The 26,868-nt window shown below is 42.1% G+C and overlaps 4 protein-coding genes across 7 annotated transcripts; 1 reads left to right on the forward strand and 3 right to left on the reverse strand.

The window, feature by feature from the left end:
- Positions 1 to 2,382: 2,382 nt before the first annotated feature.
- hes6 (hes family bHLH transcription factor 6) lies at positions 2,383 to 4,499 on the reverse strand. The gene is made up of 4 exons (XM_034612448.1): positions 4,132 to 4,499; positions 3,961 to 4,047; positions 3,751 to 3,832; positions 2,383 to 3,247 (listed from the first exon to the last, which is right to left on the reverse strand). Exons 1-4 carry the CDS (start codon positions 4,186 to 4,188, stop codon positions 2,841 to 2,843), a joined length of 633 nt encoding a protein of 210 aa, XP_034468339.1. The 5' UTR covers positions 4,189 to 4,499; the 3' UTR covers positions 2,383 to 2,840.
- Positions 4,125 to 12,257, forward strand: itm2cb (integral membrane protein 2Cb). Of its 3 annotated transcripts, none has more exons than XM_034612447.1 (7): positions 4,125 to 4,245; positions 7,055 to 7,354; positions 9,331 to 9,468; positions 9,575 to 9,763; positions 9,873 to 9,983; positions 10,189 to 10,339; positions 11,058 to 12,187. In XM_034612447.1, the coding sequence occupies exons 2-7, from the start codon at positions 7,268 to 7,270 to the stop codon at positions 11,147 to 11,149; spliced, it is 768 nt and encodes a 255-aa protein (XP_034468338.1). In that variant the 5' UTR covers positions 4,125 to 4,245; positions 7,055 to 7,267; the 3' UTR covers positions 11,150 to 12,187. The 3 variants fall into 3 exon arrangements, with proteins under 3 accessions (XP_034468338.1, XP_034468335.1, XP_034468336.1); XM_034612444.1 differs by having other exon boundaries at positions 4,129 to 4,245; positions 9,572 to 9,763; XM_034612445.1 differs by lacking the exon at positions 4,125 to 4,245 and having other exon boundaries at positions 7,190 to 7,354; positions 9,572 to 9,763; positions 11,058 to 12,257.
- An 819-nt stretch (positions 12,258 to 13,076) lies between these two features.
- Positions 13,077 to 16,854, reverse strand: LOC117777641 (G-protein coupled receptor 55). 2 transcript variants are annotated; one of them, XM_034612442.1, is made up of 3 exons: positions 16,808 to 16,854; positions 15,532 to 16,297; positions 13,077 to 14,857 (listed from the first exon to the last, which is right to left on the reverse strand). In XM_034612442.1, exons 2-3 carry the CDS (start codon positions 16,252 to 16,254, stop codon positions 14,651 to 14,653), a joined length of 930 nt encoding a protein of 309 aa, XP_034468333.1. In that variant the 5' UTR covers positions 16,255 to 16,297; positions 16,808 to 16,854; the 3' UTR covers positions 13,077 to 14,650. The 2 variants fall into 2 exon arrangements, with proteins under 2 accessions (XP_034468333.1, XP_034468334.1); XM_034612443.1 differs by having other exon boundaries at positions 16,748 to 16,834.
- Positions 16,855 to 20,600: 3,746 nt separating this feature from the next.
- snorc (secondary ossification center associated regulator of chondrocyte maturation) lies at positions 20,601 to 26,458 on the reverse strand. The gene is made up of 3 exons (XM_034612449.1): positions 25,925 to 26,458; positions 21,246 to 21,413; positions 20,601 to 21,153 (listed from the first exon to the last, which is right to left on the reverse strand). The coding sequence occupies exons 1-3, from the start codon at positions 26,199 to 26,201 to the stop codon at positions 21,044 to 21,046; spliced, it is 555 nt and encodes a 184-aa protein (XP_034468340.1). The 5' UTR covers positions 26,202 to 26,458; the 3' UTR covers positions 20,601 to 21,043.
- Positions 26,459 to 26,868: the final 410 nt, after the last annotated feature.

The raw sequence follows: 26,868 nt of genomic DNA on the forward strand, positions 1-26,868 counted from the left end.
TCGATGCTTGACAACAGGGATCCGCTGATCACAGGCTTGAACTGGTTTAAAACTGCGTCTGCACAAACGCCCTTTTTGCACATTTCCAACATGAGATTTAAACACAGGGATTAAACTGCGGTGTTTTCTAAGCGGTGCCATGTCCGCAGACCTTTATCCTCCTCCGTGCTGAAGTCGTGACATTCACCTTCCCCATGTAAATGAGTGTGTGTCCCGGCAGACAGACGCTCGGTAGCAGGCCTGATCAAAGCGGCTCCTGTTCACACCTTCCAAGTGTGAACATTTACAATCTGCCCTCCCGCAGCGGCCGCTTCACACCTCCAGCAACCCCGCAAATCCGGTGTATGGCCGCGGGACACACGCAGACACACATTCATGACACAAGTTCATCATCCCGGGTGAAACGTCTTTCTTAGATATCTTCAATAAACATGATATTAATAATCCAATATGGGAATTGCACTGTTAACAGTATTGTACATATCATTTAGTGAGCTGGAGTATCAAGGGAGAAGTAATGAGTAAAATATAAGATCATGTTTTATTAGTCCCACAATGAGGAAATTTACTATATTACAGCAGCAGGAGTCAAAGTAGGCATCAGTAAGAAATAATAAGTAACATGCAATACTTAAGTGAAAGGAATGGGATAAAAACTAATGTATACAGTATAAAAACATGTGGCCTATATATTTTTTTATTATTCTTTACAAAAAAAAGTGAAAGATGTAGGCTATATTATGTATATTCTCTGTATTTTTATTTAATTGCTATTTTTATTATTGCCTTTTTAATTTCCACCTCATTCTGACTCTCTGCTGCTGTATAAGTGAATTTCCCCAGCGTGGTTTTAATCTTATCACCACAATGCAAAACATATACCCACTATATGCATGATTACACCTATATTATCACACACTGTTTCATTGGATTGGTAGGATTGAGGTGTTGTATCCAATCTCTGTCCTAACTACAGCTGTCAGAAAGTTTTAGGAACAGTCTATGTACTACAAGGTAGTATAATATTTTGTGTAATGTGCCATAAAATGGAAATATTCAAGTAATATACAAGTATCAGGATGCCGTAGCTGATCATATATAGTAATAATAATAATAAACTTTATTTTATCTAGCACTCTTCTTAACAATGTTACAAAGTGCCTAACAACAAAAAGTAAGCCCCCCCGACAGGGCAGTTGACTAAAAGGCCACATAAGAGATAAAGAAATATAGAAAACAAAAACAGTAAAATATCAAGGCAGATCTCATTTTAACTACTTTGTGTAAAGTTGCTGTTTAAGCAGGCGTGTTCTGAAAAAACGAGTTGTAAATGTAGCTGGCAGATTAATATAGTATAAAATAAAGTATTCCTGTATACTGTAGTGGGGTGTAAGTGTAAAGAAACATCAAATACACATGTAAACACCACAACATGCTGAACCTCTTTACTTGATCTCCTACATATTTGTGTTTTGGATACAAATGAATATACAAATGTTAACTACAATCATTTAAGGAATTGTACTTAATTACAGCACTTGAGTACTTAGTTAGTCTCTTGAAACATGTCGTGTCATGACTAATACCTCAAAGCTCATTGTATTAATCTTTTTTCTTTCTCTCTCGTCGTTTTCACCAGTTTCCTCTCACTACGGGTGTTTTAAGACCGGGGACGGTGAGAGAAACGACACTCGGCGTGAACATCACAGGAACACCACAAGAGACATTTCACTACAGACGGATTGGCTCAGGATTGCTGTCTTTTCTTATTCATTTGTAGCTGTAGGAGCTCTTGGTGCAGAGGACCCACACAGGTCACGTCTCGGGATCCGCAGACGCAGGCTTTCAAAGTGTCTCTGTGAATTAGCATGGCTTTTTTGCCCCCCCCTTCTCCAGCTAGTACAAGGTTGTACACACATTCTTCTATATATATCTATATATAGATATAGATATATATCTATATATAAAAAAAATTAGAAAAAATAACCAATTAGTCATAAGCTCTATGCTATTTGACCAAATACTACAGATTTTATTGGAAGAAAGTGGTTGTTTTGTTGCTGAAGAGCCCAGAGTCATGACTGAGCAAGTTATTTGTGCTCAGTTATTTTAAAACTCGAAAAGCCAAAGTTATAAAACCCACGTGTTAAGTCCTCAACGAGGCCTATATAAGGAGCGAGTGGATGACTCATCTCGCACCTCACAAATGTCTACGATGTGCTAAGGGGTCTTGGAGAGATGCTGCACACAAATGGCCAACAGTCGCAGAGTAATAACTAATATCTTGAAAGCAGCTGCGGGTGGGTGGTTAGTGGGATCCTTTTGTGTGAAATGTGTCTCTCTTGGAAGAAGCTGCTGGATCAATGAGATTCGGAACAAATGATTTGTCAAAAAGATGTTTAATGAAAAGCAAGATGAAGTAGCCTAATAACAGACACAATAAAAAAACCTTTAAAATATACTAAATATGAAATAATTTACACACAGCTAACAATCAATTTCTAGTGGGACAGCTATCTTCTATACAGCCCAGTCATATTCAACAAGTAAATATTTACATATGCATTTACCCCCTTCACAGAAGGCAAGGCCTATACATTTCCAAATGAAGACCCTCACCTCTACAACACATTTAATTACGTACTTTAAATACATTTTTGTATAATTGTAGTTCAAGAATAACTTTACAAAGAGCTTCTAAAATGCCCTCCATCAAGTTTCACAGATCTCCGCAGTGTTTCGTTATTTACTGAGGCCTAACTCACATCCTACCACAAACAATATAAAAAAACCCACATCTACTACACTTTGAAACATGCTGCTCCTTTTTAGAAAATGGTCTACCAGGGTCTCCACACTGACTTGGAGTAAGTTAAAGACACGTCCTGGCCGTCAGCCTCCTCTGACGAAGAGACAAGGCTTTGCTCGGAGTCTGTGTCATCCAGGTCGGAGCAGAGGTCATCGGTGGAGGTGGTGGACGGAGCCGGAGACACCAGACAGCTCTCAGACAGGGACCAAGTGCTGTTGCTGCCGGCGGGGCAGTCCGCCAGGCCGCCGTTGGGCAGCATCAACCGGAGCTGGTCCTCATCGTTCAGGGGCATGCTCTCCAGGAGGTGGTTCAGCAGCTCCGCGGCCTCCGCCTGGTCGATCCCGGGGCAGCCGGACACGAAGGCGTGCACATCCTGCATACACTGGATGTAGCCCGCCGCAAACCGCTCGCAGGCCTCCCGGTTCACTGCATCCATCTCTGTGGAGACACAGAACATCCACCATTCAAACAAAAGTTACCATGATGCATCGGTCCATTGTTTATTTAACCAGGAAATGTCAAGACAGCAACACAAACAAAGTAGAATTTAAACAGGTGAAAAAGACAATCAGAGTTACAACATAAAACAAGAATTAAGGCACAAAACAAACCAAAAACATCAACATCCCAGTGATTCCATTTCTTGGTCTAATATAAGATTCAAAAGCATTAAATGGTATCTTACAAACTTCCGTCTTTGTTCAAGCTCACCTGGGGTCGGAATAAGATATGAATACGCCGTTACTGTTATGAATTACTTTATCAGACTAAATAACTATATTGCTCGGTGCAGGAATCATATACTACAAGTAGGCTGGATTTAAAAGTTACAGTTTTAAGTGAAATAAATATATTAGAAGTATGCTGAAATTAAAAGTGACCGGTTTAAGTGAAATGTGAAATTGATTTAACTTCGATTAATCCTTCAAAAAGTTGTTTACCTAGAGCCCTGTTCTTCAGGATGTTCTCCACTCGCTTCACTGTCATCTCCAGCACCTCCGCGTTCTCCATCTTTGATTGCAACTGCACCGGGAAGCAAAGACAAAACAAAGTGAGCGACACCAGCCAAACGAAACCAACACACACCAGTGGAGCTACTGGCCCAGGGAGGACCCCGCATTGTGATAGAAAACACATCCACGTTGACTTACGTCTGTTTCCGCGACGAGAACTCGGAGTTCCTGCAAACTTTCATTGATGCGAGCTCTCCTCTTCTTCTCCACCAGGGGCTTCCTCATCTGCCGGCACGGTACAAGGAGTGAGCACTTTGCTACAGTTCACACAGAGAAGTTCACTACAAAGTGTCCTCGGGGAGTCCTTACCTTCCTGTCGGACCTGCCGCAGTCATCACCGTGTGCGTTGCTGCGGACGGGGGCCATGTTGGTTGGGGAGTTTGACCCGGACGCTGCCGCACAGGAGCCCGCAGAGGACCGGAGGTGGGTGTTTAATCCAGAGAGCCGTTACTGCCCGTTGGTGGGGGACAGATGGCCGCGGGCTTGCGGGGAGTCTGGGCTCGTCAATGCGGCTCCGAGGGGGCGAGAGCCGGGTTTATACCCCCGCTCATTTACATATGAATGGCCGTGAAGGACACGCATCGAGGGCGCGCAACGCTCGTACCCGCCACTGGTCATGTTAGCTTTTGTCCCAGTGTGAAGATCCGCACGTGCACATGGAAGTCTGCTACTCATCCACAGCGGAGACACACAGGGCCCCGTTCAGAGATGGAGCTGTAGTAAAGCTCCTTTTCCCCCTTAGTCCCTTTTATTGTTCTTGCTTTTTTATAAACAAATAGACAACACATGATAGAACAATTGGAAACAATACAAAACTCCCAACAATAAAATAAACAACAACAGCAAGCAATACAAAATCCACAACATAAACAACAACAGCAAACAGTACATAATTCACAACATAAACAACAACAGCAAACAGTACATAATTCACAACATAAACAACAACAGGAAACAATACAAAATCTACAACATAAACAACAACAGGAAACAATACAAAATCTACAACATAAACAACAACAGCGAACTACACAAAATTCACAGCAATAACAACATAAACAACAGCAAGACGGACTGCTTGGTCCTTCATTCCCACTTTATGCACATTTGTGTCATCTGCACATCACATTATGACCTTATATTTATGTAACAACCGTTTTTCTACTCGCTGCTGCAATCATCCTGCACCACTGCACTTTACTTTATAACATTTCTGTGCAAACCACTACAGTTAAAGGTGTAAATGATGTACATACTATATCCCTGGTGTGTGGATCAATAAAGTTGTATTTTATCTTATCTTAACCATAACAGTAACAAAAAAACAATAACAGTGTCCAAATGGGCTTTAGTTGATTTTAGCAAATTTCAAATGTAGTTTGAATAAATAATAACACTAACATGTCAGCATTTGCCCAGATAAGACAATAATAACTTTATATATGTTGCACCTTTCAAAACAGCCATTACAAAGCACTTCACAAAGAGGACAGAATAAAAAAAGTGAAAACAAAACATCCTGGACGACAAGAAGTAGTACAATAACATTTAAAAATCAAAGACAGCTATAGTACTCTAATACAAAACCACGTGTTACAGCAGCAGATAGTCAAAAAGAGGTGTAGACAAAATGGCAAGTGAAAGTACAAAAGGGAATAAAATATAACAAATATAGAGCTATGAAAATAATGTGGGAAGAGAGCGTAGTTGAACACAGCAAAGTGTTACTTACGCCTTTCAGAGTGCTCACCACTATGGGCCATATATCTGCCAATTCTCACATTGCATCATTAGTCAGCCAGGCCTATTTCATGCTTGATTGTGAGCCATCAGTCCTCCTATGAAGACCAGGCTAATGCCCCACTTCTGTAAGGAAGATGAGAGCTGTTTGTAAAGTACCTCACTCGCATGTGTATAAGAGTCTGATTCCAACAAGTGGCCTGGAACAGTGCTGAGGCTGGTGCGGTGGCAAAACAGACGGGTAATCCCCGCTCACTCATTTCCACTTTCAGTACCTTTGTAAGAAGCGATTTTCAGCCATTTTTATTGTTGTATCATCATCTCCAATAACATGTAATGTCCACATTCAACACACTGTGAGCTATATCTGTACTGAGTCACCCAGACAGACTGTCATGACTCTTCTCATATGGTGACGAAGGCCACGTGTGTGTATATCCCTGTGCAAATGTGCACGTGTTGTGCAACTTGCATGTGGAAGGGGAATGTGCACGAGTACATGTAGGCTGGTTTGCAGGCATTTCCACTGTTATCTTTTGGATGTGGGGCCCGAGGGAAGATGGATTTAGTTTGTGAGGGTAGTTACAGAAAAAATAAATTACTGCATTTGATCATTTAACCAGGAGAAAGATTCTTCAACAAATAAAACCCCACTTTCAAACCACAGCCAGTGCCACGTTTAAGAGAATGAGTTTGAATGTCCACTTAAAGGGAGAGTTCACCCAAAAATGAAAATTCACTCAATATCTTCTCACCACTATGCCGAAGGAGGGGTGGGTGAAATGTTTGGGTCCACAAAGCACTTTTGGAGTTTCAGGGGTAAACAGCGTTGCAGCCAAATCCGAAACTCGGATACAATTGAGGTAAATGGTGACGAATTCTTCAAACGTATAAAAACAACGAAATGTTGGATCTGGCTGCAACGCTGTTTACCCCTGAAAACAGCCCCTTACCCCTTTAGTGGACTCAAACACTTCACCAACCCCTCCATCGGAATAGTGGTGAGGAGATAATGAGTGAATTTTCATTTTTACCTTTAAAGTATACGCACAAAATGTCATTGCAATGCTATATCACACAGTACACACTGAAACTAAGACACCTTATTATTAGTACTGAGTTCATGAATTATTACTACCACTAGTATCAGAAGTAGTAACCTGGTGCTAACTTTATTGCAGTGCAGCAGTTATCTGAGAGTTGGAACATCCCTACATTTCCGGATGATAGTGTTGAGAACTCTGACATGGTTGAGAAAAAGGCGATGCAGTTTTAAATAAATACGGAAAGCACTACCATATCTGGCACTAGCCTTCACAATAAGAGCGTGTGATATTTCACCCGAAGTAAAACTGCCAAGAAAAAGCGAAATTATCATTCCAGACAGCTTCAAATGAAACATGGATTTTTGTATGTTTACCCAAGAGGACACAGACCGTGTTTCGGGTTCAATTGAAGCGTGCTAACCGGATGAGGGCTCTTATTTTGACAGCGGCGAGGCGGCTTTTCCTCCAGACCCACACAGCGCTCGTTCGTCAGAGGAGACGCGCTGCTGAGGTCACTGAGTCCCGGGGGCGACGCTGCTCCGCCGCTATAAGAACCATCCCGGCCCGGTGCAGAGGGAAGCAGCGCGGCGAACCACAAGCGAGACAAAGCAAAACAAAAGAATCAGACACTCACACTCACACTCACCGAGCAATCAAACATGGTGAAGATCACTTTCCAGACAGTGGCGGCGCAGAAGCCCGACAAAGAGACGGACGGAGACAAGATCATTGTGCCTCTGGCTCACGTGAGTTTGCACACTTTATTTAGTTTTTTCTTTATGTTGTGTGTGTTTGTGTGTCAGGACTGTGTAGCAGCCTCTGCTAAAGCCAAACTGTTTATTCTCTCCTGGGATGTTTGATTTGTATGTGCACCGATTATCACTTGATCACTTGATGTCTTTTTTATTTGTGCAAAAACACCCTAGACCTATTTTCATTTTAAACAAAAGATGCAGCTGCATACATGGAAAAGCTGTTGTTGGTTATCCTGCTTTCTCTCGGTGCATCTTAAAAATCCCACTGTGCAGTAATATCATAATAACAAGGATTCATCTCAGCCTGGGGATGTTGACATTACGTCACCTGGTTTGCCTCTGCAAGGTGCACCCAGCAGATGTGCAGTCCTGTGTGTGCCCTCTGCACAAAGGGACACCCTCGTTTTGATGGGTTTATACAGTTTTCACATAGACAGGAAGAAGCTCATGTGTGGGAATAGCCTCAGTGTTTATCCCCCCTGTCCTTTGTTGAAACGAGAACACAACAGAGCTGTCAGATGCCACTGCAGCAGCATTCAAGTGACGTCACGGGGTGTTATATCACGTGAATCCTGCAGGTCTCGCTGGAGCGGCCAGGGCCAATCAGAGAGAATGGTAATCCAGGATTACTGTCTGTACTGTCTGTTGTATGCAAACAAGGTCTAAAGACAGATACGCTTTTAATTCTGTGTCTGGATTGGCATTCATGAAAAGACAGAAGTCCACGTAAAAAAAATGGACACATGCATCAGTTTTACTGGTTGTTACCAATTCCTCATTTACCACACAAAAACAATAGAGTAGATCTGTAATCAGTTAAAGGACCAGAGGTTTCAGAGAAACTGAGCTTCTGACACCCTGAACATAATCTGCAACATGGCCGATTCCAGGTCCTTAGTTTCAGATCAGCGATAGATAGATAGATAGATAGATAGATAGATAGATAGATAGATTAGAGGAAGTCAGGTAACCTTTTCTACCTTTTCGTATCCTCCCCTCTGGGCTACCTCCCAGAAATTATACATAATTAGATATCTGGCACATAATGGACGCCTGCCTAAGCCTCTTCCTGTGAGTAAACATCACTTGATGATGCATCCATCACATCTGCGAACCCATTTCCTAACCTCTTACGTCCACATTAATACAACACATGATGTCAAACACTGCGTGTGTTCTGATTGGCTGCGACAGTAGAGGCCCGGTGTCAGAGCCAGTGTGTGTCGCTCTATTAATACGTCCGCCTCTGCTGAGGGACTCCCGCTCTACGTAGATGCTCCCATTTCCACTTTCTCTTTGGGTAGCTGAGAAATAACTGCAAATATGGAGCGTGGAAGTAGGCCTCTAAGAATAGACCCAGACGAACACGTGCCAGCATTTTTCGTCAGAGCCTGGCACAATCTGCTCTCCCCGCTTCCGCTCTCCATAGCAACAGTAGTAGGGAGAGGCAAGCAGATTGACTGAGAGACTGTGGGTGAGCATCTGGCATGTCTCATTCCACTCCTTCCTACGTCTAACAGATCCCCGTGCTTGACTAACAACCTGGCAACCGCCCGTCGTCAGAATTAACTCTGTTACGATTTTGGACCTTGTACAGGAAAGCGCGGCTGGACGTAAAACTCTGCTGACGCTCCATCATAGAAGTGGACATGATTCATTTCACTCTGCCAATATTTCTCCAAAATGTTCCCCAGTACAAATAGAGTTGGATGAAAAAGCGTGTGCTCCGTTGACATCATCACATTTTAACAGTGTGCTCTGGCAGCGCTTCATTAATACATCACACTTACACTAAGACATGGCACAAAAATCCGAGCCACATATTTTTCGTGGCTGTATTCTTTAGTCTTCTCTAGAATTGAAAATAACAATGATAAAAGATCCAGGTTCCTGGATAACTATCTGACTTCACATTGGTGATGCTGACCTGTCCTCTAACCAGACTTTTTTTTTTTTTTTTTTTACAGGAGCAGCTGGTTCTTCCTGTCAGGTCCAAGAAGCCGTTTCCGACTGGCCTATGCTGCCTCACCTTCGGCCTGGTGGTTTTCATGTCAGGACTGGTGCTGGCCTCCGTCTACGTCTATCGCTACTACTTCATACCTCAGGTCAGTTCACTCTGCATCCCTCTCCTTTTTTTTTACCGACAGCCCAGGATATATATAAATAGCTGGGTACCCATACTAACTCATCACTGCCGCATCCCATTAGCAGATCCCAGAGGACAGCTTGTTCCACTGTCGGGTGGTCTACGAGGATTCGGTGTACGCTCCTCTGAGGGGCCGACAAGAGCTCGAGGAGAACGTCGGCATCTACCTTGACGACAACTATGAACAGATCAGCGTACCCGTGCCACACTTTGGAGGCAGCGATCCCGCTGATATCATCCATGATTTTCAGAGGGTAGGTTCAGGCATCTTTATGTTGTTACTGGTTTCCTCTCTTTACATTTTCTTGTTTACGTGTTTAAACATATATTAGATTTTAACCCTGTTTTTTTTATCCGTTCCAGGGCCTCACAGCTTATCACGACATTGCTTTGGACAAATGCTACATCACCGAGCTGAACACGACCTTGGTGATGCCTCCACGTAATCTGTGGGAGCTGCTTGTCAACATGAAGGTGAGGAACTTGACCCGCTTCATTCACTGTTAGTGGTGCAGAGAGCGAGAGAGAGAGAGAGAGAGAGAGAGAGAGAGAGAGAGAGAGAGAGAGAGAGAGAGAGAGAGAGAGAGAGAGAGAGAGAGAGAGATGCTCTCTTCCTGAGTGCATCGTTCCTCCCACAGACAGATCAATTGAGTGATTCATGTGTGTCTCTTTGCCACAGAGGGGGACGTACCTTCCTCAGACTTACATCATCCAGGAGGAGATGGTGGTGACGGGGAGGGTGAGGAGCATGAGGCAGCTGGGCCCCTTCATCCACAGACTCTGCTACGGCAAAGAAACCTACCGCCTCAAACGCCGCAACCAGCACCGACGTGAGTACACATACTCATTTCCTTTTCCTATTCTGGCGATATGAGACGCTAAATAACGAGTGCTGGTCAACTACTGCTAATTTATCACCCTCTTTCACACCACTCGTGTGAGATGTGGACTCATGTGACGTGTGCAGGGAATCCAGCGTTCAGTTTTCGCGTGTGGGAGTGAAGTGAGAATTAGTGACCATGCAGAAAAATACCACCATGACCAAATAGGGACCTCCTTGTGAATACTTCAGTCAGTGTGAAACTGTCCTCTAACAGCCTTGCAGCCTGATTATCATGTATTTGTGTGTGTGTGTGTGTGTGTGTGTGGTGTGTGTGTGTGTGTGTGTGTGTGTGTGTGTGTGTGTGTGTGTGTGTGTGTGTGTGTGTGTGTGTGTGTGTGTGTGTGTGTGTGTGTGTGTGTGTGTGTGTGTGTGGGCACAGCCTAGGAACTTCCTGCTCTGTGACTCACTCGTATTCGCCGTGGACACATCCACACACTGTGGAGGTGGTAGTGATGCGCGCGAGTGATATCTCTTTTGCTGCCGCCTTTGATTGGCGTGACAGCTTTAGAGAGGATGTAACAAACTTCCCCTATATGGATGGGATTTGAGGGAATCACTTCTGCTGATGCGAAAATGGACAATGTGGGCACGGCGGTTGTACAAGTGACATGTAGACTCAGATTCTTGGCACTGAACAGATTTTCTCCACGCTTCTTGTCTTCCAGGTATCGAGAGGCGCGAAGCAAAGAATTGCCACAGCATCCGTCACTTTGAGAATACGTTTGTGGTCGAGACAGTCATCTGCAGCAGGTTCTAAATCTGAGGCAGAAATCAGAGCCATCCAACACTGAAGGCAATTTCAAATCATACCTCTTGAATAAGTTAGTCTTTTACCTGCACTTTAAAAGCAAGTGTTTGTCCAGCAGTTTCAGTTTTAATTCCAATGTTTGTTCTATTGTCTGAACTTGGAATACTCTAACTGTTCATGTACAATGTTTAAGTCTTTTTTTTTTTTTATTCAGTCAGTTTAGTCTGTATATTTGACGATATAAATGTGTTTGGATATATCTGTAGCTCGTCATGTTGTGCAAAACAAGTTAATGTGTTGTCACATTGATTTAAATTATCATTTTCGACTCGTCCATTATTAGTAACCCAGTGCACTGTGGGTAAGGGTGACGATGCTGTTTGACCTGTGCACTCCTGTGAATATCTGTTTCCTGTTGTCGTTTTATTTTGTTTGAATGTCAGAAAAATGGCAAAACATACCTCATGTAGTTAATACGTTTCTTTGCTGGTTTTTATCATTAATGAATGGTGTATATAATTTTGATTGTTCCTAAGCAATATCTACTGTAAATTGACTTTTCTTCTGGATTTCATATTGCTGCATATGCATAGATTTTTATCTGAGATTGTTTTGTGAAGGTTCATTTCTTTATGGTTTGTCTCTGTATTTCCTTTGGTATCACACCGTCCTACTCCTGGGATACAAGCTTTAGACTGTAATTAGTAGCAGTGCTTTACAGAGGGACAAAAGGAACCAAAGTCTGCAGTCAGCGATCCTATGCTTCGTGTTCTATACAGGACATTTAGAGAGAATGCTTTATAGTCTAGATCACTTACTGTAGATGATTTCAAAGGCTAAAATTCTCTTCCTCCTCTTCACTTGGATTTGTACATCGTTTTCAGCTCTTGCCAGCTCCGAATCCTTCTTATTTGCCATTATTATCACCACAATTAAGATTTGTCCCAAGTTTAAAAAAATAAAAGATTTGGGTTGTCTTTCTAATGTGCATCATGGAGCAAATCAGTCTCTGTTGAGACCTATGATAAAGTGCTCACATGTCATCGACCTGGATTTCCCTGTACAGTTTTTTTCTTGTAATATCTTCCTGCTTTAAGAATAAATAATCAAACTTGAATTTTGTCTTATAAGTTTTTATCTGCAACCGACTCGTTCAAACATACACAATGTGAGGAAAGTCTGGGCGGGGGAAGGAATGACGTTTTTTCCAAAGACGGATGATTTATTCTAAATACATCAGGGAGACCAGGCTGATGAGCCACGGAGAAATTGAACTAGTTAACAGATGTATTGTCAAAAGGCAGATTATAATCTCACCAAATCACAGTGACCACGTAACTTTATGTTCATGTGGAGCTACTCTGTTGGGGGTGGCTGTGGCTCAGGCTCAGGAGGTAGACCATGTTGTCTTCTAACCAAAAGGTCGGCATCTCGATCCCTGAAGTGTCCAAGGTACTGAACCCAAAATGGCCCCTGATGGCTGATAAAGACAGTGCTGCACATGGATGCACTGTGTGAATGGATGATTTGAGTGGCCAAGACTCGATAAGTGCTATTTAATAACAAACTAGTTTCCATACAAATATATCTGAACCTTCTCTATCTTACCAAACTATGGTGTCTCGAAGAAAGTCAGTGCCCTTTCACGGTGATGTGTTTTCTGGATAATGAATTTGGATAATCTTCCTCTTACTGTCATCCTGGGTTAAAGAGAATGCAGTCTAAGTGAAATACTATAAAACTGAATTGACAAACTAGGCCTAAACCTTTCCATAACACACATCATGAATAATAATATGAAAGGAAGTTATTGTTCATAAAGGGAAATCAAGTTTTTATTTTCCTTTGTGAACTTCCTCGCAGCTTCTTTCAGTTTTATTCAGTTCACATGCTTTCGTCTTCTGTTTTTACAGAACAGAAATCTGCAGCTTCATCGTGGTAAAGTCATTGTAAAGTCATTCAATTAAATCTAATTGTGTAAAAAAAAAAAAAACATCACCACATCTTCCTGTCAAGCTCTGATGAATACATATTTATGTTCACATGTTTAATTTGACAGAGCCCAGAGATAAAACTGCAGCTCAAGCTGGATCACTTCAGTCTTAAAATCAAAGAAATGAAAGAAAACTGGAGCAGAGAGGAGGAAGGTGTAAAACTAAAACTATCAAGACATAAACAATGTAAGTAAACTAAAACCTGACGGTTTTCATGTTTGAGAGAATATTTTACAGATTATACTCCATCGTAAAAAAGCATTCATGTACAGTAAACACCCTGATAACCACCACAACAACATAACCTTTCAACATTAAGAAAATATGACTATTACACACGTATATTCGTGAAGCTGCATGTTTAAAATAAAAATCCTAATAAAAAGTACAAAGTGAAATGATATATTACATCTTTTGTAAGTTGAAATGTAAAAAACACACCAACCAGTCTTGTTTCTACTCATAAAACTTCAGATTACTTTATGTTCAATTATTTGCCTCATCATTCAGATTGGGATTATTGATAAAGTATAATCATCCAATTATAATTTTTAATTGAATAATTGATACAGGGCAAAATTATTTGTCATTAAGCCACCAGATTTATTTATAGATAATGATGTACATTGTGGGTACTTTAATGTAAATACTATTCTGATGCTATATTTACAGTTACTTCGTTATTTCATTAACCTGTTAAATCGGTGATAGATATTGTTATTTGCATTACAACAAAAAATGTGCTGAAGAAGAAGTCAAGAAATTATTATTTAAGTTTGATAAAAATCATTTGTTATTTTCATTTTCATTAAATTCACATCACAACTAAAATGGTGTTATTCATATACTAGATAAATGAATATGGAAATTAATATTTGCATGAATATAGAAATTAATAAAAAATTATTGAATTGCTTCGGCCTAATTTATTTACCGGTTTGAAGTTGATTTTTATGTATATCTGCATTTTATAGAGATGCGCGATAAATCTATAAATAAATCACAAATAAATTAATATTTTAACCCGTCTCTCATAAAAAGTTTGGGTATCTTTTGAACCAGATTAATCCAGATTTTATCGTCCCTGATCTTAAATCCTATATGTTTGACTTCACTTCTTGAGAAAATAAAATGACAGTGCTCTTTAATATCCTGCTGCTTTCAAGTGAATCATATCCCACGTCAGTGTGTATGACCTGATGGTTTTTTGAGACATTTCTCATGTTGTGGTATTTCTCTTTCAGGTTTCAGAGCTCTTTGAAGATAAAGAGGTGCCAGCCTTCTTCCTGTCATTGGACCAAATCACAAAACTGATCTTTCCTGAACACGACAGCCTCAAAGTTATTCTCTGCTCTGTTTTCAATTGAGGTTGAACTCACCGGCAGCCATTTCTCCAGCCCCTTGAAACACAGGCTCTTCTTTCATTTCATTAACCTGCTAAATCTCAAGATGCCAGATTTTGTGTTAACTGGTCCTCCTGAGGACCCCATCATGTTCTAACTCAAACTGTCCTTCTTCAGACCTCTGACGTGCTGAACGTGCGTGTTCTCTGGCTGGTCATCGACCTCCTGAAGGGGTTTGTGGTGCTCCTCACCTCGTGGGCGATGAAGTAGTAGCAGAGAGCGTCCAGGCAGCAGGTGATGTTGGACAGACACATGGCTACCTGTATGAACAAGCTGATCCTGATCCGGTTGCTGCAGTCCTGAATGACTCCTTGGTGCACCTGCGATTAGTGAAGGGTGAGAGGAGCATTTAGGAAACTCTGCTCTTTACACGTATGAGGAGATGTTGTGTTTTCACCTCTGTCGGTTTTTTGTTTGTTAGCAGGATTACACCAAAAACTACTGGAAACATGAAACTTAATGGAAGGATGCGGTATGGGTCAGGGAAGAACCCATTCGAGTTTGGAGTGGATCTGGATCATGGGGAAAATCCAGGACTTTTTTTTATCACTTTCTTTAACATTGCAAGATAGGCCATAAGACTAGTGTTATACTTTTTTAACTCTCGAGTACACAAAGGATCTATGTGACTTTACTTTTATCATAAATAGTAGTCCATCATTACAAGTGCACCAACTGTGCGTGTGCCCTCAGAAAATGATGCTTATTATTATGTATATTTTATATGAAACCATTCATTTGCCGAGCCAACAGTTTTAAATTAGTGAGAGAATATGGACATTTAAACATCCACAATTCCGCAAGATCTGTACAAAAACCTTATCTGCTATGATTTACGATACGATATGATAAGATACGATGACAGGAGAAAAAGCTCCTGAACAGCTACTGAATGGGCCTTCAAATGAGATTGTTTTATCACCTTTGTTTGTTCCCTACTTTAGCTTGTTTCTCTCTTCACTTCAGAGTTCAGTTTACTTGTAGTTTCTCTCACCAGGAACTGCAGGAGGATGCCAAGGTGGCTCGGGGTGAAGGGCAACAGGAAGGCGCTGAGGCTGCTGTAGATGACCTTTACACAGCTCTTAGGGTGGGGCTGACGAGATCGCTGAAGACCCCAGATGGTCTGCACTGAACAGAAGACCACCACCAGGGCAGGCATCAGGAACCCAAACACCTGCAGGCAGATGATCACAGGGGGGCTCCAACCTTTGTTTGAAAAACTGTGGAAGCAGTGGAAGTCCGCCTGCTCGCCCTCCCTGAAGCCATGGACGGTTGGAGAGAGCACTGCCAGCACCAGCACCCAAACCCCCACGCAGGTCCCTAGAGCTGCTTTGGGCGAGCGCAGCCACTTGGCTTTCAATGGGTAACAGATAGCCACCCACCGGTCCACGGCTATACACATGATGGTGTAGATGCTGCCATATATCCCGACAAAGTACAGGCTCTCCAAGACTGAGCAGAGAGGCTGGAAGGAGGCCAGCCACATGTGGTGGGTCGCATGCATTTTGAAGGGAAGAGGGAAGAGGAGCAGCAGGTCCATGAGAGCCAAGCTGGTCATGTAGATCACAGGCTCGGTCCATTTTCGCAGAAAGAAGCAGAACACCAACAGTGCGGCGACATTTAGGATTAGACCAAAGATGAATATGGGAATGTAGATGGCCATCTCAACATATTTCATCACTTCTTCCACCTCTTTAAATGAGCAGTTGCTTGTCATGGTGTCACTGCAGGAAGTCGGAGTTTGATTGTTGTGAAATTGTCTGTGAAATGACAATTTAATACAATTTGAAAGGAAGTAGCATGATCTTGAATCATTGATCTGTCAGATTAGTCACCTGCAGCCACATGCTAAAATACTTTTAAGGCTTTTTAACATCATATTAATGCAGCTGTATCTAATTTAACACTGTTAAAAACAGTCCCACGAGGATAAGAGTAAAATAATAATCTCACGTATATCTCTGAGGTATGTGGCTGTGATCTACATTATTAGAAACAGGCTACAGAATATACTGCATGTTAAAAATTACATCCACTGCTTGCAAATTACATACTGCAAATATATCATGCTGGCTATAGAGGTGACTCCCTGCACCTCCATTAAAATTTAAAAGTTTTAAATATTTTCTAAATATTTGCTTGTAACAAAAATTCGACACTGATGTTCACCTTGTTACCAACATTCAACTGAAACACTTTGAAAGTCTAACCTGGTGCTGTGTAATATCAGGAATCCTGTGAAGGATATGAATATGAAGTCGCGTCTTTACCTCACGGATGCCAGACTCTCCACTGAGCGCGGAGTGTCTGGCAGAGCCTCTGCGCTAGACACACTTCTGCTTTCTCTACCTTTGTGTCATCACCACTTCCTGAGTCCTGCCACACATCATGCATGTGAACTCAGATGTGCATCACAGCCACTTGAAATCAGAGCAGAGGTAAAACTGTCCAGGCAGATTTACTGTCCATCTTATGTGCCTTTTAAAGATAATCGAATGGGCGGTCGCTGCAAGAAATGAAAAAACAAATGTATTGAATACTCATGTATAAGATTCAGGATTTTTTAAAATTTCGTCTGTCATCAAGTATGTTTTATGAAACATTTATAATTGATGTTATCAAACCACTCCCTTTTTTTATATTTCCAATATGACACAAGACAATTATGTGTAGGAATGTTCGTGCTTGGCGGAGGTATCTGCGCGCTACTGAGTAATTTATACTTCTAAAATGAGATAATTTGCTCTTTCCTCTTTTGAACAAAACAAACAAAGATTTTAAAAAACCTCACAAAGTCCATTCAATCAAGAATTATTGGACAAATAACTTTAAAGGTTTTACCACCACAGTATCAACTGTGGGTTCAAGTCAAGTACACCACAGCAGTGCTTTAAGCTACATGCTAACATGCTTATTAGCAGGTGCAACGTTTTCTATGTTCATAATTTTAGATTAGTGTTTTATGTAACAACAAATTACAGCAGAGGCATCAGGTATTTTGTAGTGGTGCACCGATGTATCGGCCGTATATCAGTAGCGGCCGATATTCGCCTCGTTTACTGCCATCGGCGTATCGGTAATAAACTTGACTTTCACCGATAACATTGGCCGATGTTCATTGGTATGTTTTCTGCAGCCTGCCAATCTGGCATCCAGATTATGGTACACTGACGCCGGGTTTACACCGGGCGCTGAAGCGCCGCGCAGCGCCAAGGAAAGCCAGGCGCCTCCCATCCCCCCCCCCCCTGTTAAACCTTTGTGCGGTTCACATGGGCTGCGATGCGCCGCGCCGCGCCAGCGACCTTCACCGATGGTTTCGGCGTGCGAGCGAGCGTATCGCGCCAGGAAACAGACTGAAAAATGATTTTAAACGATATAAATGACATATTTTATATGATATAAATGATCAAATATGCATCCCATACTTTGTATTCCCCTTCTGTTGTCCTGGAGTTTTAATTTTCCCAATTTTCCCAATCACATAATTAAATGTCCCCCTCTGCCCATCCACTACAGCCACACAAGCAGTCATATAGATAAAAAGAGAGAGGGGGGGCTAAAGGCTTGCTTGGGGGGGCTAAAGGCTTGCTTGGAGAATACGTCATTTACCCCCGAAACCTCCTATTGTGTTGTGTTGCACAGCAAGCTAGTAGTAGCACTGCATCTTGACTTGAATTTATATGGCATTCCCTAAGGGTTTATGCTAGTGTTTTGTAAGGCTGCATTGCAAGCAACTGTTTACAGTTGAGATGATGTCTTGAGTAGGCCTGGTGATACTGTTAAATGTTTGGCTGAATAGGTGTCTATGTCCATCCATGGCATCTAAAGTTACACTTGTCACTTTTTCTGTTTTTCATATTATTCAAGTAATAAACAAATATCGGTATCGGTATCGGCTATCGGCTAGATTGTTGTTTTAAATATCGGTATCGGTATCGGCCAAGAATTTCCATATCGGTGCATCCCTAGTATTTTGTCATAAACCAAAGTACTGCAGCATTGAAATGCAAATAGCTAAAGGCCTACTGATGACACTTGATGAAAAATGAAGGGATCCCTGTTAGCAGGTGACCGGACCTTTCTTCTAAAACCACATATATCATCTCATGCCCGAGTGCGAAGAGTGAAACCGACTGATCGACCATCTGACCAACATGTGGCGCCATGTCGCTAACATGGCAACAGAAAACCAACGAACCTTCGAAAGACTGAACACACACTAAATCTCCAGGGTAAAATGACGTACAATTGAGGAAACTGCAGTGTTGGCAAACACCACAAGTCTCTCGTGAGTGTTTCTGTTAGATTGTGGTTTATGTTTCCTCTGACTGGAATTTCCATCGAAAAACAAATGAAGTCACGCAGGTTTGAGTCTTCACTGACTGTTTACAAAAGTTAGTGTTGAAATGATCACACGGCTGTGTTCATCACTAGGTTACATTATACTTATTTGGCTGAAGCTTTTATCCAAAGCAACTTTCAATTAGTGCATTCAACATCTATGAGGGGCCATTTAGGGGTTCAGTATGTTGCCCAAGGACACTTTGGCATGCAGACAGGGAAGACTGAGGATTGAACCACCAACCTTCTGGATGAAGGACAACCACTCTACCCTCAGCCACAGCTGCCTCAGCCTCAGCCGGTTCTTTGGTAAAAAAACAAACCAAACATTTATCTCAAAGACAGGATAGTTCTTCTTCAAAGTATAAATGTGCTGATGAAGCCGCTGACTGCTACAGTGGTTGGTTCTGTGATCAGTGATTAAGGAAATCACTCTTCCTATCCCAGAGACTGAGATCAGATGCGATTAAAGTGTTCTTTCACTTCTGTCTCAAGCTGCTGAGAGATTTTGACTGATGTGTTAATTTGGTGGTTTCCTGGTTTCGGTTGTGACAATAACATAAATGTATTTTAAGCGTGCGAAGATGCTTCTGTCGTCTTTTTCTCAGACGCGACATTGCAAGATGTGTTAACGATAACGTTTTTTCAGCAACATTTGAATAAACCCTCTGCAGTCAGCATGTGGCACATCTGAACTGGAATAAACCAAGGGTTTGGTGTGGAATAATGTAACGTTACCAAACGAGCCTTTTCAGCAGGCAAGTAAAGTTGGTAGCCACAGCGCCACCTACTGTTGAACAGTGAGGCACAGGCCAATCTGTCCCTTGTGGATAAATGACAACCTTTTTGCACTGAAGATGACATTTTCCTCTGTGATTCCTCATGTTTTAAAACACGAGTTTGGTTGTAGTTTCTTTTGTGTAGTTATTTAAGATACATTGATCCTCTTACATTAATTTTGTTGATTTATTTGATAGGGGCGGTGCTCATTTAAGAAACATTGCATCTTTTTATTGTTATCATAGCTTTTAAAATCTATGTTATGGTATTTCATTGGCAGTATTTTTATTTTCCTGTGTTATTCTCGGCTTATAGGTCTTATAATTGTGGAGCACTTTGAACGGCACCAGCGTATTGATTGATTAACTGATTCAATAATAAAGACATTGTTATAATAATTAAGAAAACTTATATAAATATAATTTGTTGTGTTGACTCAGTGATGTCAGTGATGAGAAAAGCACACAGCAGTCACAGACATTTGGCACGTGGTTTATTGGATTCACTTTTCAGTTTTAAATCTCAAAAATAAAATAAACGAAAAACATCAGGTGGTGAAGTCACCATGGCAACATCCAGCTGTACCGCCGCGGGCTCGGAGGCGAACGAAAAAAGAAAAAAATATTTTACTAAAACAACAGAAAAAAACTAGTCACTTGAGAGCACAACACACATTCACCCACACTGTGACTTCCTGTTTGCTCTGCAGGTCAAACAAACGACCCTGTTCACATCCAGTGAAGGAGCCTTTTAGAAAAAGTGCTCTCTTCTTATTCTGACTCAACAAATGTTTGTACATGGTTCAACACAAACTTCAAAACGTGTACATGGCTGACACCAAGGGGAATATTTCAGAAATGATATTCAGCGAAAGGTAAACTCTTTGAAAGACTAATGACCCCAGCAACACACACACACACACACACACACACACACACACACACACACACACACACACACACACACACACACACACACACACACACACACACACACACACACAAACTCTCAAGACAAACTAAATGCTCACAAACATTAAAAGGCCTCTAGAGCATGCACGCAAAAAATAAAAATGACATGGACGAGCTACAGTTTCCACTGGAAGAGCCAGCCAGTTTCCAACATCATACCTTCAGGAACAGTTATTGAGAGTGTATGTGTGAGTGTGTGTTTACAGAAGTAAATCTGTAAAATAGTCAGTCGAGGGACCTGCCACAATGTTCAGCATCTACAGGGAAGGGAAAGACGCAGCTCAGAGGAGAGATAGGAGGTTAAAGATTGAGATGAGAGGCAGAATACACACAACACCCAAACGTCCATACACACACACACACACACACACACACGCATACACAAACACACACACAAGATGGGACACGTTCACTCTAGGATGCGGTGAACTTCCTCAGTGTGATGACGATGAGGGCGAGGAGGACAGATGCTCCCAGGAAGACTGCTATGACGATGGCTGTGATGGCGCCCGGCCCCAGCACCCCTGCACACACACACACACACATGAATACACACATATAAACACATGAAAACATTTAGTGGTTGTGCTTGTTGTATGGTTTGCGTCAGTTTTACCTTCCTCCTCGTCCATGGCCTGGGAGTGTGTGGCGTCCTCGTAGTCGTTGGTGAAGGACTGCTCTGTCATGTCCTGGAAGGGGTCTCTGGTGGTGACGTCACTGGGTGGCTCCCCTGACATGGTGTCCTGGTTGTCCCTGGTCGTTGAGGCCGGGTCTGCGACTGTCTCTGCAGAACAAGAAGAAGAAAAAACCTCACCACTTGTACTTTTGATTAACCTGGACAAAACACTTTATCCCTGCACTGATGATGATTGGCTGTTGGGCAGTGTGGACTTCCCTGTATGTTTTCCTAAGGCGATAATTTCACTGATGGAGGTGCATGACTTTGCTAATGGCGCTGCAGTGCATGGCTGTACACATGGTTCTGTCTGTAGTGACTCCAACAGCCTCGCTCTTGTCTCAGGCTAACGGCTCAGAGCGAGGCATAAGGATGTCTTTGTGGAGGATGGACATTTTGTCCGTTTGAGCTACAGGTAGCCTCTCTACGTGCGTCTCTTTTCCACATGGGTTCAACCAAGAAAATACCTCCTTCAACCCAGGTTTGGTTGACAAATCCAGTGCAGTACAAACAGCTTTAGGGGAGGCAGTGATTTGTTGAGTGTTGTACAGTTTCTGTACAACTCTTTGCACTCTGGGATGGAAGGAGAACAGACGACAGACCAAATTGTCCTCCGACATTTCTCCCATCTGAGCACGAAGTTACCCTGTGACTTTTCACACCTGTGCAGGAGCCAGAAGAACAAGAGTCTCTCCTCAAAGCCACAATTCTGTCTCCTGACACGAACCTTTGGAAAATTCTCGGGTGAAACCATAGAAATACCTCTGCCACTGCGGTGGCTGTCGTTTCTCTGGTAACTAAACTTTTCGTTTGAAATCCAGAGGAACGGGGGGAAAATGTGAACTTCATCTTCCCCCTGAAATAAAACAAGCCCACCCATTCACACGCTCAGTGATTCACTTCTCCTGCCCTCGACTCTGCTCATACCAACAAAACCGTAATCCAAACATATTTACACTCTGCATATTTAATGCAACATATTTACTTTGTAGCCTCTGACGCCCTCAGTGAACTCCTTCACCCGGTCTGTGACCAAATAAGCCTCAATTAACCGTCTCAAATCAAGTAGAAAACAAGATCACTAATAAACAAGTGTGTGTGATATAATCTCAAGTCTTTGTGCTGCTGATGTATTCTGATGCTGCTGCGTTGACTCTCCGCTTCCTGTCCCGCAGTTCGCTGAAGGTCTGGAGGCCCGGGCCTGCGGCCAGCTCAGCCATCAATGAGGCCTTCAGCCCAGGGCACAAAAGGCAGCTTGTGCGGTCACGTTGGGCGGCGGGCTGCAACCAGTAGCAACCGGCCAGGCCCAAACCAGGCACCGGCCCGGGCACTGGATGTCAAACAAACATGTTTATTTAATCGTCGCTGTGTGTAAAGGGCTGTGCCTCCACGGACAGCTTGATTTAATAAGAGGGCAAAAAATAATAACACCATGTTTTCCGATGGTGTTTGTTTCCACTAGAGGGGTTTACTCAAGCTTGTAATTCGTGTTAAATGGAATTAATGTGACTGAAGCCTCTTGTGAGTGATGCAGCTCCACAGGCCTTTGATGGGAGCTCAGGTGTCCTCCTCCGTCATTACCACGACACACAGACGTTCTTATGGGAATGGGTTCTAGTCTGGATTCTGTTTTAACAATGATAATTATACAAACGTGTAGTTTTTCAGAGAGCTGACTTGTTTTAGGTAGTTTAAGTTAAGTTTGGAGTAAAATGCCTAAAAACCTTTGGTTTTTCTGACCATTTTTTCATTGTTTATTCCCAAGTGACCACTTTTATCCACTACTTTTAATTTAGTTCCTTAATTTAGATGAAAAGTCAAATATTTCAACGGCTTTTGCTTTACTATTTCATTGACAGGGGCAGATCCAGGGACAGGGCCTTGGGGGGCACTGGCCCCAGCTGAATTCTGATTGGCCCCCCAAGTTTCCCTGTACTGCGAGTAGTCTTTAAAAAAAAAAAACTTATTAACAATACTAATAATAACTATGCCAATTTGTTAAAAATACAATTTTCAAAATGTTCTTAATGATGTGTAGCTTTGCTCAAAGCTATAGATTTTACAGTAAACAAGGAATGACTTCAACGTGCACTGAATCAGGAATTGTTCATGGATGTTAGACAAATAATTGGCCCCTCTGTGTAAACTGTGGCCCCCGATGCAGAAAAATCCTACATCCACCCCTGTATTTCAAACTATTCCTACCTTGTTTTCAGTTCAAAATGTTCACTTATTTGTATTAATGTGTTTGACTACTCAACACTAAAAAGCATTACACTGATTTCCTGCTGGAATGTTTATCCTAAACACATATGTTTCATTTATATCTTTATTCTATGCTTGTGCCCGTGGTTGGGAATCTTTGCACCAGATGTCAATCAAGGCCTCTCCTTCTTTGACACCACACAAGTCCAGATTCATAGAAGCCTGGCAGACGCTGAAAAACACAGACGGCCATTTATTTGTTCCTCTGACCTCTTCGGTCAGGATTTCACACCAGCCAGAGAGATGACAAAGCGCGTAGACGGGTGCGTGTGAAAAACAACCAGGCCAGGCACAGAAAAAGCACGAGTTGATGCAGGCCTAACACGACATCGCTGGTGTCGCCTTCCCTCGCTTCACCCTCCGTCCACAGGTCGTGACTACATTTGCCAGAGGAGGAAACTTTTTTAGAAAGATTTTTAGAGTTGGAAAATTGGTCTTGTGACAAAATAACAGTGATGAATCCCTTTTGGGTTTTGCAGAATAAGACTGAGTCTCTCACACAGTCGGATCGGTCATTTTGAAGAAGATCCAATGTGAGTAAATGTCACACTGCTGTTGCTTAAAACTTCTTATTTGACAAATCTCAGTTTGTTTCCCCACGATGAATGACACATCGGTGCTGCATGTCACGCTGCGTTGGTCACTGGGTTGGTGGGAGTCTGATTAAACATCATGTACTGTACATGGCATATTTGTCTTGTCTTTGGAAAAATTAAAAATGTACTCAAATCATAAAAAACTCCTCTGGGATCCATCAAGATAGTTACACACGACAAATCAAAAATAAAGTTTATCCCTGAGTGTTGTGAGGCCTTAAAAATATGTGTCCTCGGCTCCGGAGGTAAATTCTTCTGCAGTGGACGTCAGCGAACTCTCCCTCATTGAAGCTCTGAGTTGAGAACGAGCTCTTGATGAGAAGCTGAGATACAATCGCACCAGATCCAGGCTCAAAAACAGCTTTTATCACAGAGCCATCACTGACTGTCTTGTTTACACTTCTGGATCGACTTGATACTGACAATTTTAAGGTACAATACTGTTTCTACCTCATTTACTATGCAATACTTTAGGACCATGCACTATTTTATCAGCTTTTACTTTTAATGTATAAATATAATCTATAGCTTTTATTTAAATGTTTCTTTGCTGCTATCACTTATCCTGTGAACGTTTCGGAGATGCACAGCACATTTCACAGTACAACGTACAATTACAATAAAGGCCTATTCTATTCTATATTAAAACCATGGCCTTTAGTGAATACTCGGATCTGACAATGCACAATGTTAATATATCGTCAACACCACTACTCAATGTATAAATCAGTAACTTATTTATATGTGTTTTTCTTCTTCTTCTCTCTAAATGTATTTTCTATTTTCCAGGTTGGAGGTTCTGTACAACTTCAGTGTTTCGGTTTCTCTTCTGGAAGCCATACATCTAAAAATAAAGTACAGAAAAACATTTCCTCTTTAGAATTGTACCGTCCACAGCAAGAAGAGGAAGAAAGGGACATTTTTCGGGAAACCAGAGCAACAATGTGTTTGTAACTATGACACAGCTTTAATCCAGCTCAACAGCTCATCTGGACCTCAGCTCGGGAGCTGCGTTGCTGTGACCTGAGATGACTTAAGAGGGTGAAGAAGAGGAACAGAGAAACGCAGATAGAAGTAAATGAAAGTAAAAGAAGGACCAGTGAGTTTGATGCCAATCTTGGGTTATCATCTCATCTTCCGCCTCACTACACCACCACCAGCACAAAAACTCTCTCTTCACATGCACAAAATAAACCCAGCTGCAGGGCTGCGGGTTTTCAGAAGGACGTCATGAAAGCAACTGAGTCATCCTGTTTGTCAAAGAGCAGCTTTCACGGCCCTCTGAGCTGCAACAACTGCATCATTTACATCAGGCTGCACACATCCAAGCCTGTGTGTGTGTGTGAGAAAGTGACACGTATACACACACACCTTTGATTTGATACCTTTACTCAACAGCTGCCTGATTATCTGCAGTTAGAACTATAAGCTCTTGGAAAATAAAAAGCTAAACCTAAACGATCCACAAATTGAAGTAAACTAAATTGAAAACTAACGCAATAATTAAAATCCATTATTTTTCCTAAGAGGTTAGAAACTTGATTCAGAAGCTCTCCACAGTTTGTAATAAAGAAAACTCTATTACATTATTGATTTTAAGAGTGACAGCGAGATTTTTTATAAAAACCAGACTGTGGTTTGGAATCATCTGTTACATGTCCCCTGTAGCACAAGCAGGCAAAGATGCACAACTGTCACCCAGACACACACAAATGAAATATTAAAACAAACCACATCAGTGAGACTCCAGAGGTTTACCTGTGTGAACGAAGGCGACCAGGAGGCCGAGGAGCATCAGCAGGAACACCCTGCACATGCTGATGCTGTGAACCATGGTGGCTGTGGGGATGACTGTCCGACAGGAAAAATGAAAAGCGTCTCCGAAAACTCCTCGAGCAGTGACTTCAAACGAGTGAATCGCCCGGCAGAGGAGCAGGAGAGGAGTATAGGGGAGCGCAGGGGGGGAGGGAAGGGGTGGGACTGTAGGTGTGTGCACAGGATGGTCTGGACACTGTGGACTTTGTGAGAACATCATCGCAGGGACCACCCCTCTCCAGATTCCTCCAGCAACAGAGTTGGGTGTGAGGGGTAAACAATCAGGAGCCACCGACCTTACTGAGCAGGTTGCATCACAAAGGCCCTGCAGGATATTTTACTCCTGAAGGAAAGATCTAACGGTAGAAAGATTGACTTTCACAATGAAACGATGACACTGGTGGAGGAGTACTGTCATTTTTCAGTGAGGGAAAAGCACAACTAGAGCACAAACCACCAAGGAGCAACAGTCCCGCTTATGAAACCACATTTAAATTCACTAGATTATGATTATTTGGATCTGCACCAAATTGAACACACTCTTAAATATCAGTCCTATAAATGTGCCTGATTTCTTTTATCAAGATCCATGAATTATCTTGAAATGACAGAAAATCTGGAAAACTCTGTTAGAGAAAAAAACAAATCCCTTGAATCGCTCAATCAAGTAGTTTTTGCGTAATCCTGCGAACAAAAAAACTAACTAGAAGGGCACATAAAGCACAATCTCACCCAGGGTCGATTGGCCACTTCATCACCATACTGCAGATAAACGTATAGCATCAGATATACATGCCACGTACAAAGAAATGTTATATTAATATCAGTCACCTAAACATTGAGATCCATGATTCTGAGAAAACAATGAAAATGTTGTGATAATAAAG

This window comes from Hippoglossus hippoglossus, chromosome 17 (genome assembly GCF_009819705.1).
Source record: "Hippoglossus hippoglossus isolate fHipHip1 chromosome 17, fHipHip1.pri, whole genome shotgun sequence".
Lineage (NCBI taxonomy): Eukaryota > Metazoa > Chordata > Actinopteri > Pleuronectiformes > Pleuronectidae > Hippoglossus > Hippoglossus hippoglossus.

Excerpts from the sequence above, each read along its gene's own strand:
- hes6 (XM_034612448.1), bottom strand. The coding sequence starts at position 4,188 with ATGGCCCCCGTCCGCAGCAACGCACACGGTGATGACTGCGGCAGGTCC. Across the intron at positions 4,048-4,131 it reads GCGGCAGGTCCGACAGGAAG|ATGAGGAAGCCCCTGGTGGA; the intron begins GTAAGGACTCCC and ends CCGTGCCGGCAG. Across the intron at positions 3,833-3,960 it reads TTCTCGTCGCGGAAACAGAC|TTGCAATCAAAGATGGAGAA; the intron begins GTAAGTCAACGT and ends TTCCCGGTGCAG.
- itm2cb (XM_034612444.1), top strand. The coding sequence starts at position 7,268 with ATGGTGAAGATCACTTTCCAGACAGTGGCGGCGCAGAAGCCCGACAAA. Across the intron at positions 9,469-9,571 it reads GCTACTACTTCATACCTCAG|CAGATCCCAGAGGACAGCTT; the intron begins GTCAGTTCACTC and ends GCATCCCATTAG. Across the intron at positions 9,764-9,872 it reads TCATCCATGATTTTCAGAGG|GGCCTCACAGCTTATCACGA; the intron begins GTAGGTTCAGGC and ends TATCCGTTCCAG.
- LOC117777641 (XM_034612442.1), bottom strand. The coding sequence starts at position 16,254 with ATGACAAGCAACTGCTCATTTAAAGAGGTGGAAGAAGTGATGAAATAT. Across the intron at positions 14,858-15,531 it reads GCATCCTCCTGCAGTTCCTG|GTGCACCAAGGAGTCATTCA; the intron begins GTGAGAGAAACT and ends CACTAATCGCAG.
- snorc (XM_034612449.1), bottom strand. The coding sequence starts at position 26,201 with ATGATGTTCTCACAAAGTCCACAGTGTCCAGACCATCCTGTGCACACA. Across the intron at positions 21,414-25,924 it reads GGTCGCCTTCGTTCACACAG|AGACAGTCGCAGACCCGGCC; the intron begins GTAAACCTCTGG and ends CTTGTTCTGCAG. Across the intron at positions 21,154-21,245 it reads GGCCATGGACGAGGAGGAAG|GGGTGCTGGGGCCGGGCGCC; the intron begins GTAAAACTGACG and ends GTGTGTGTGCAG.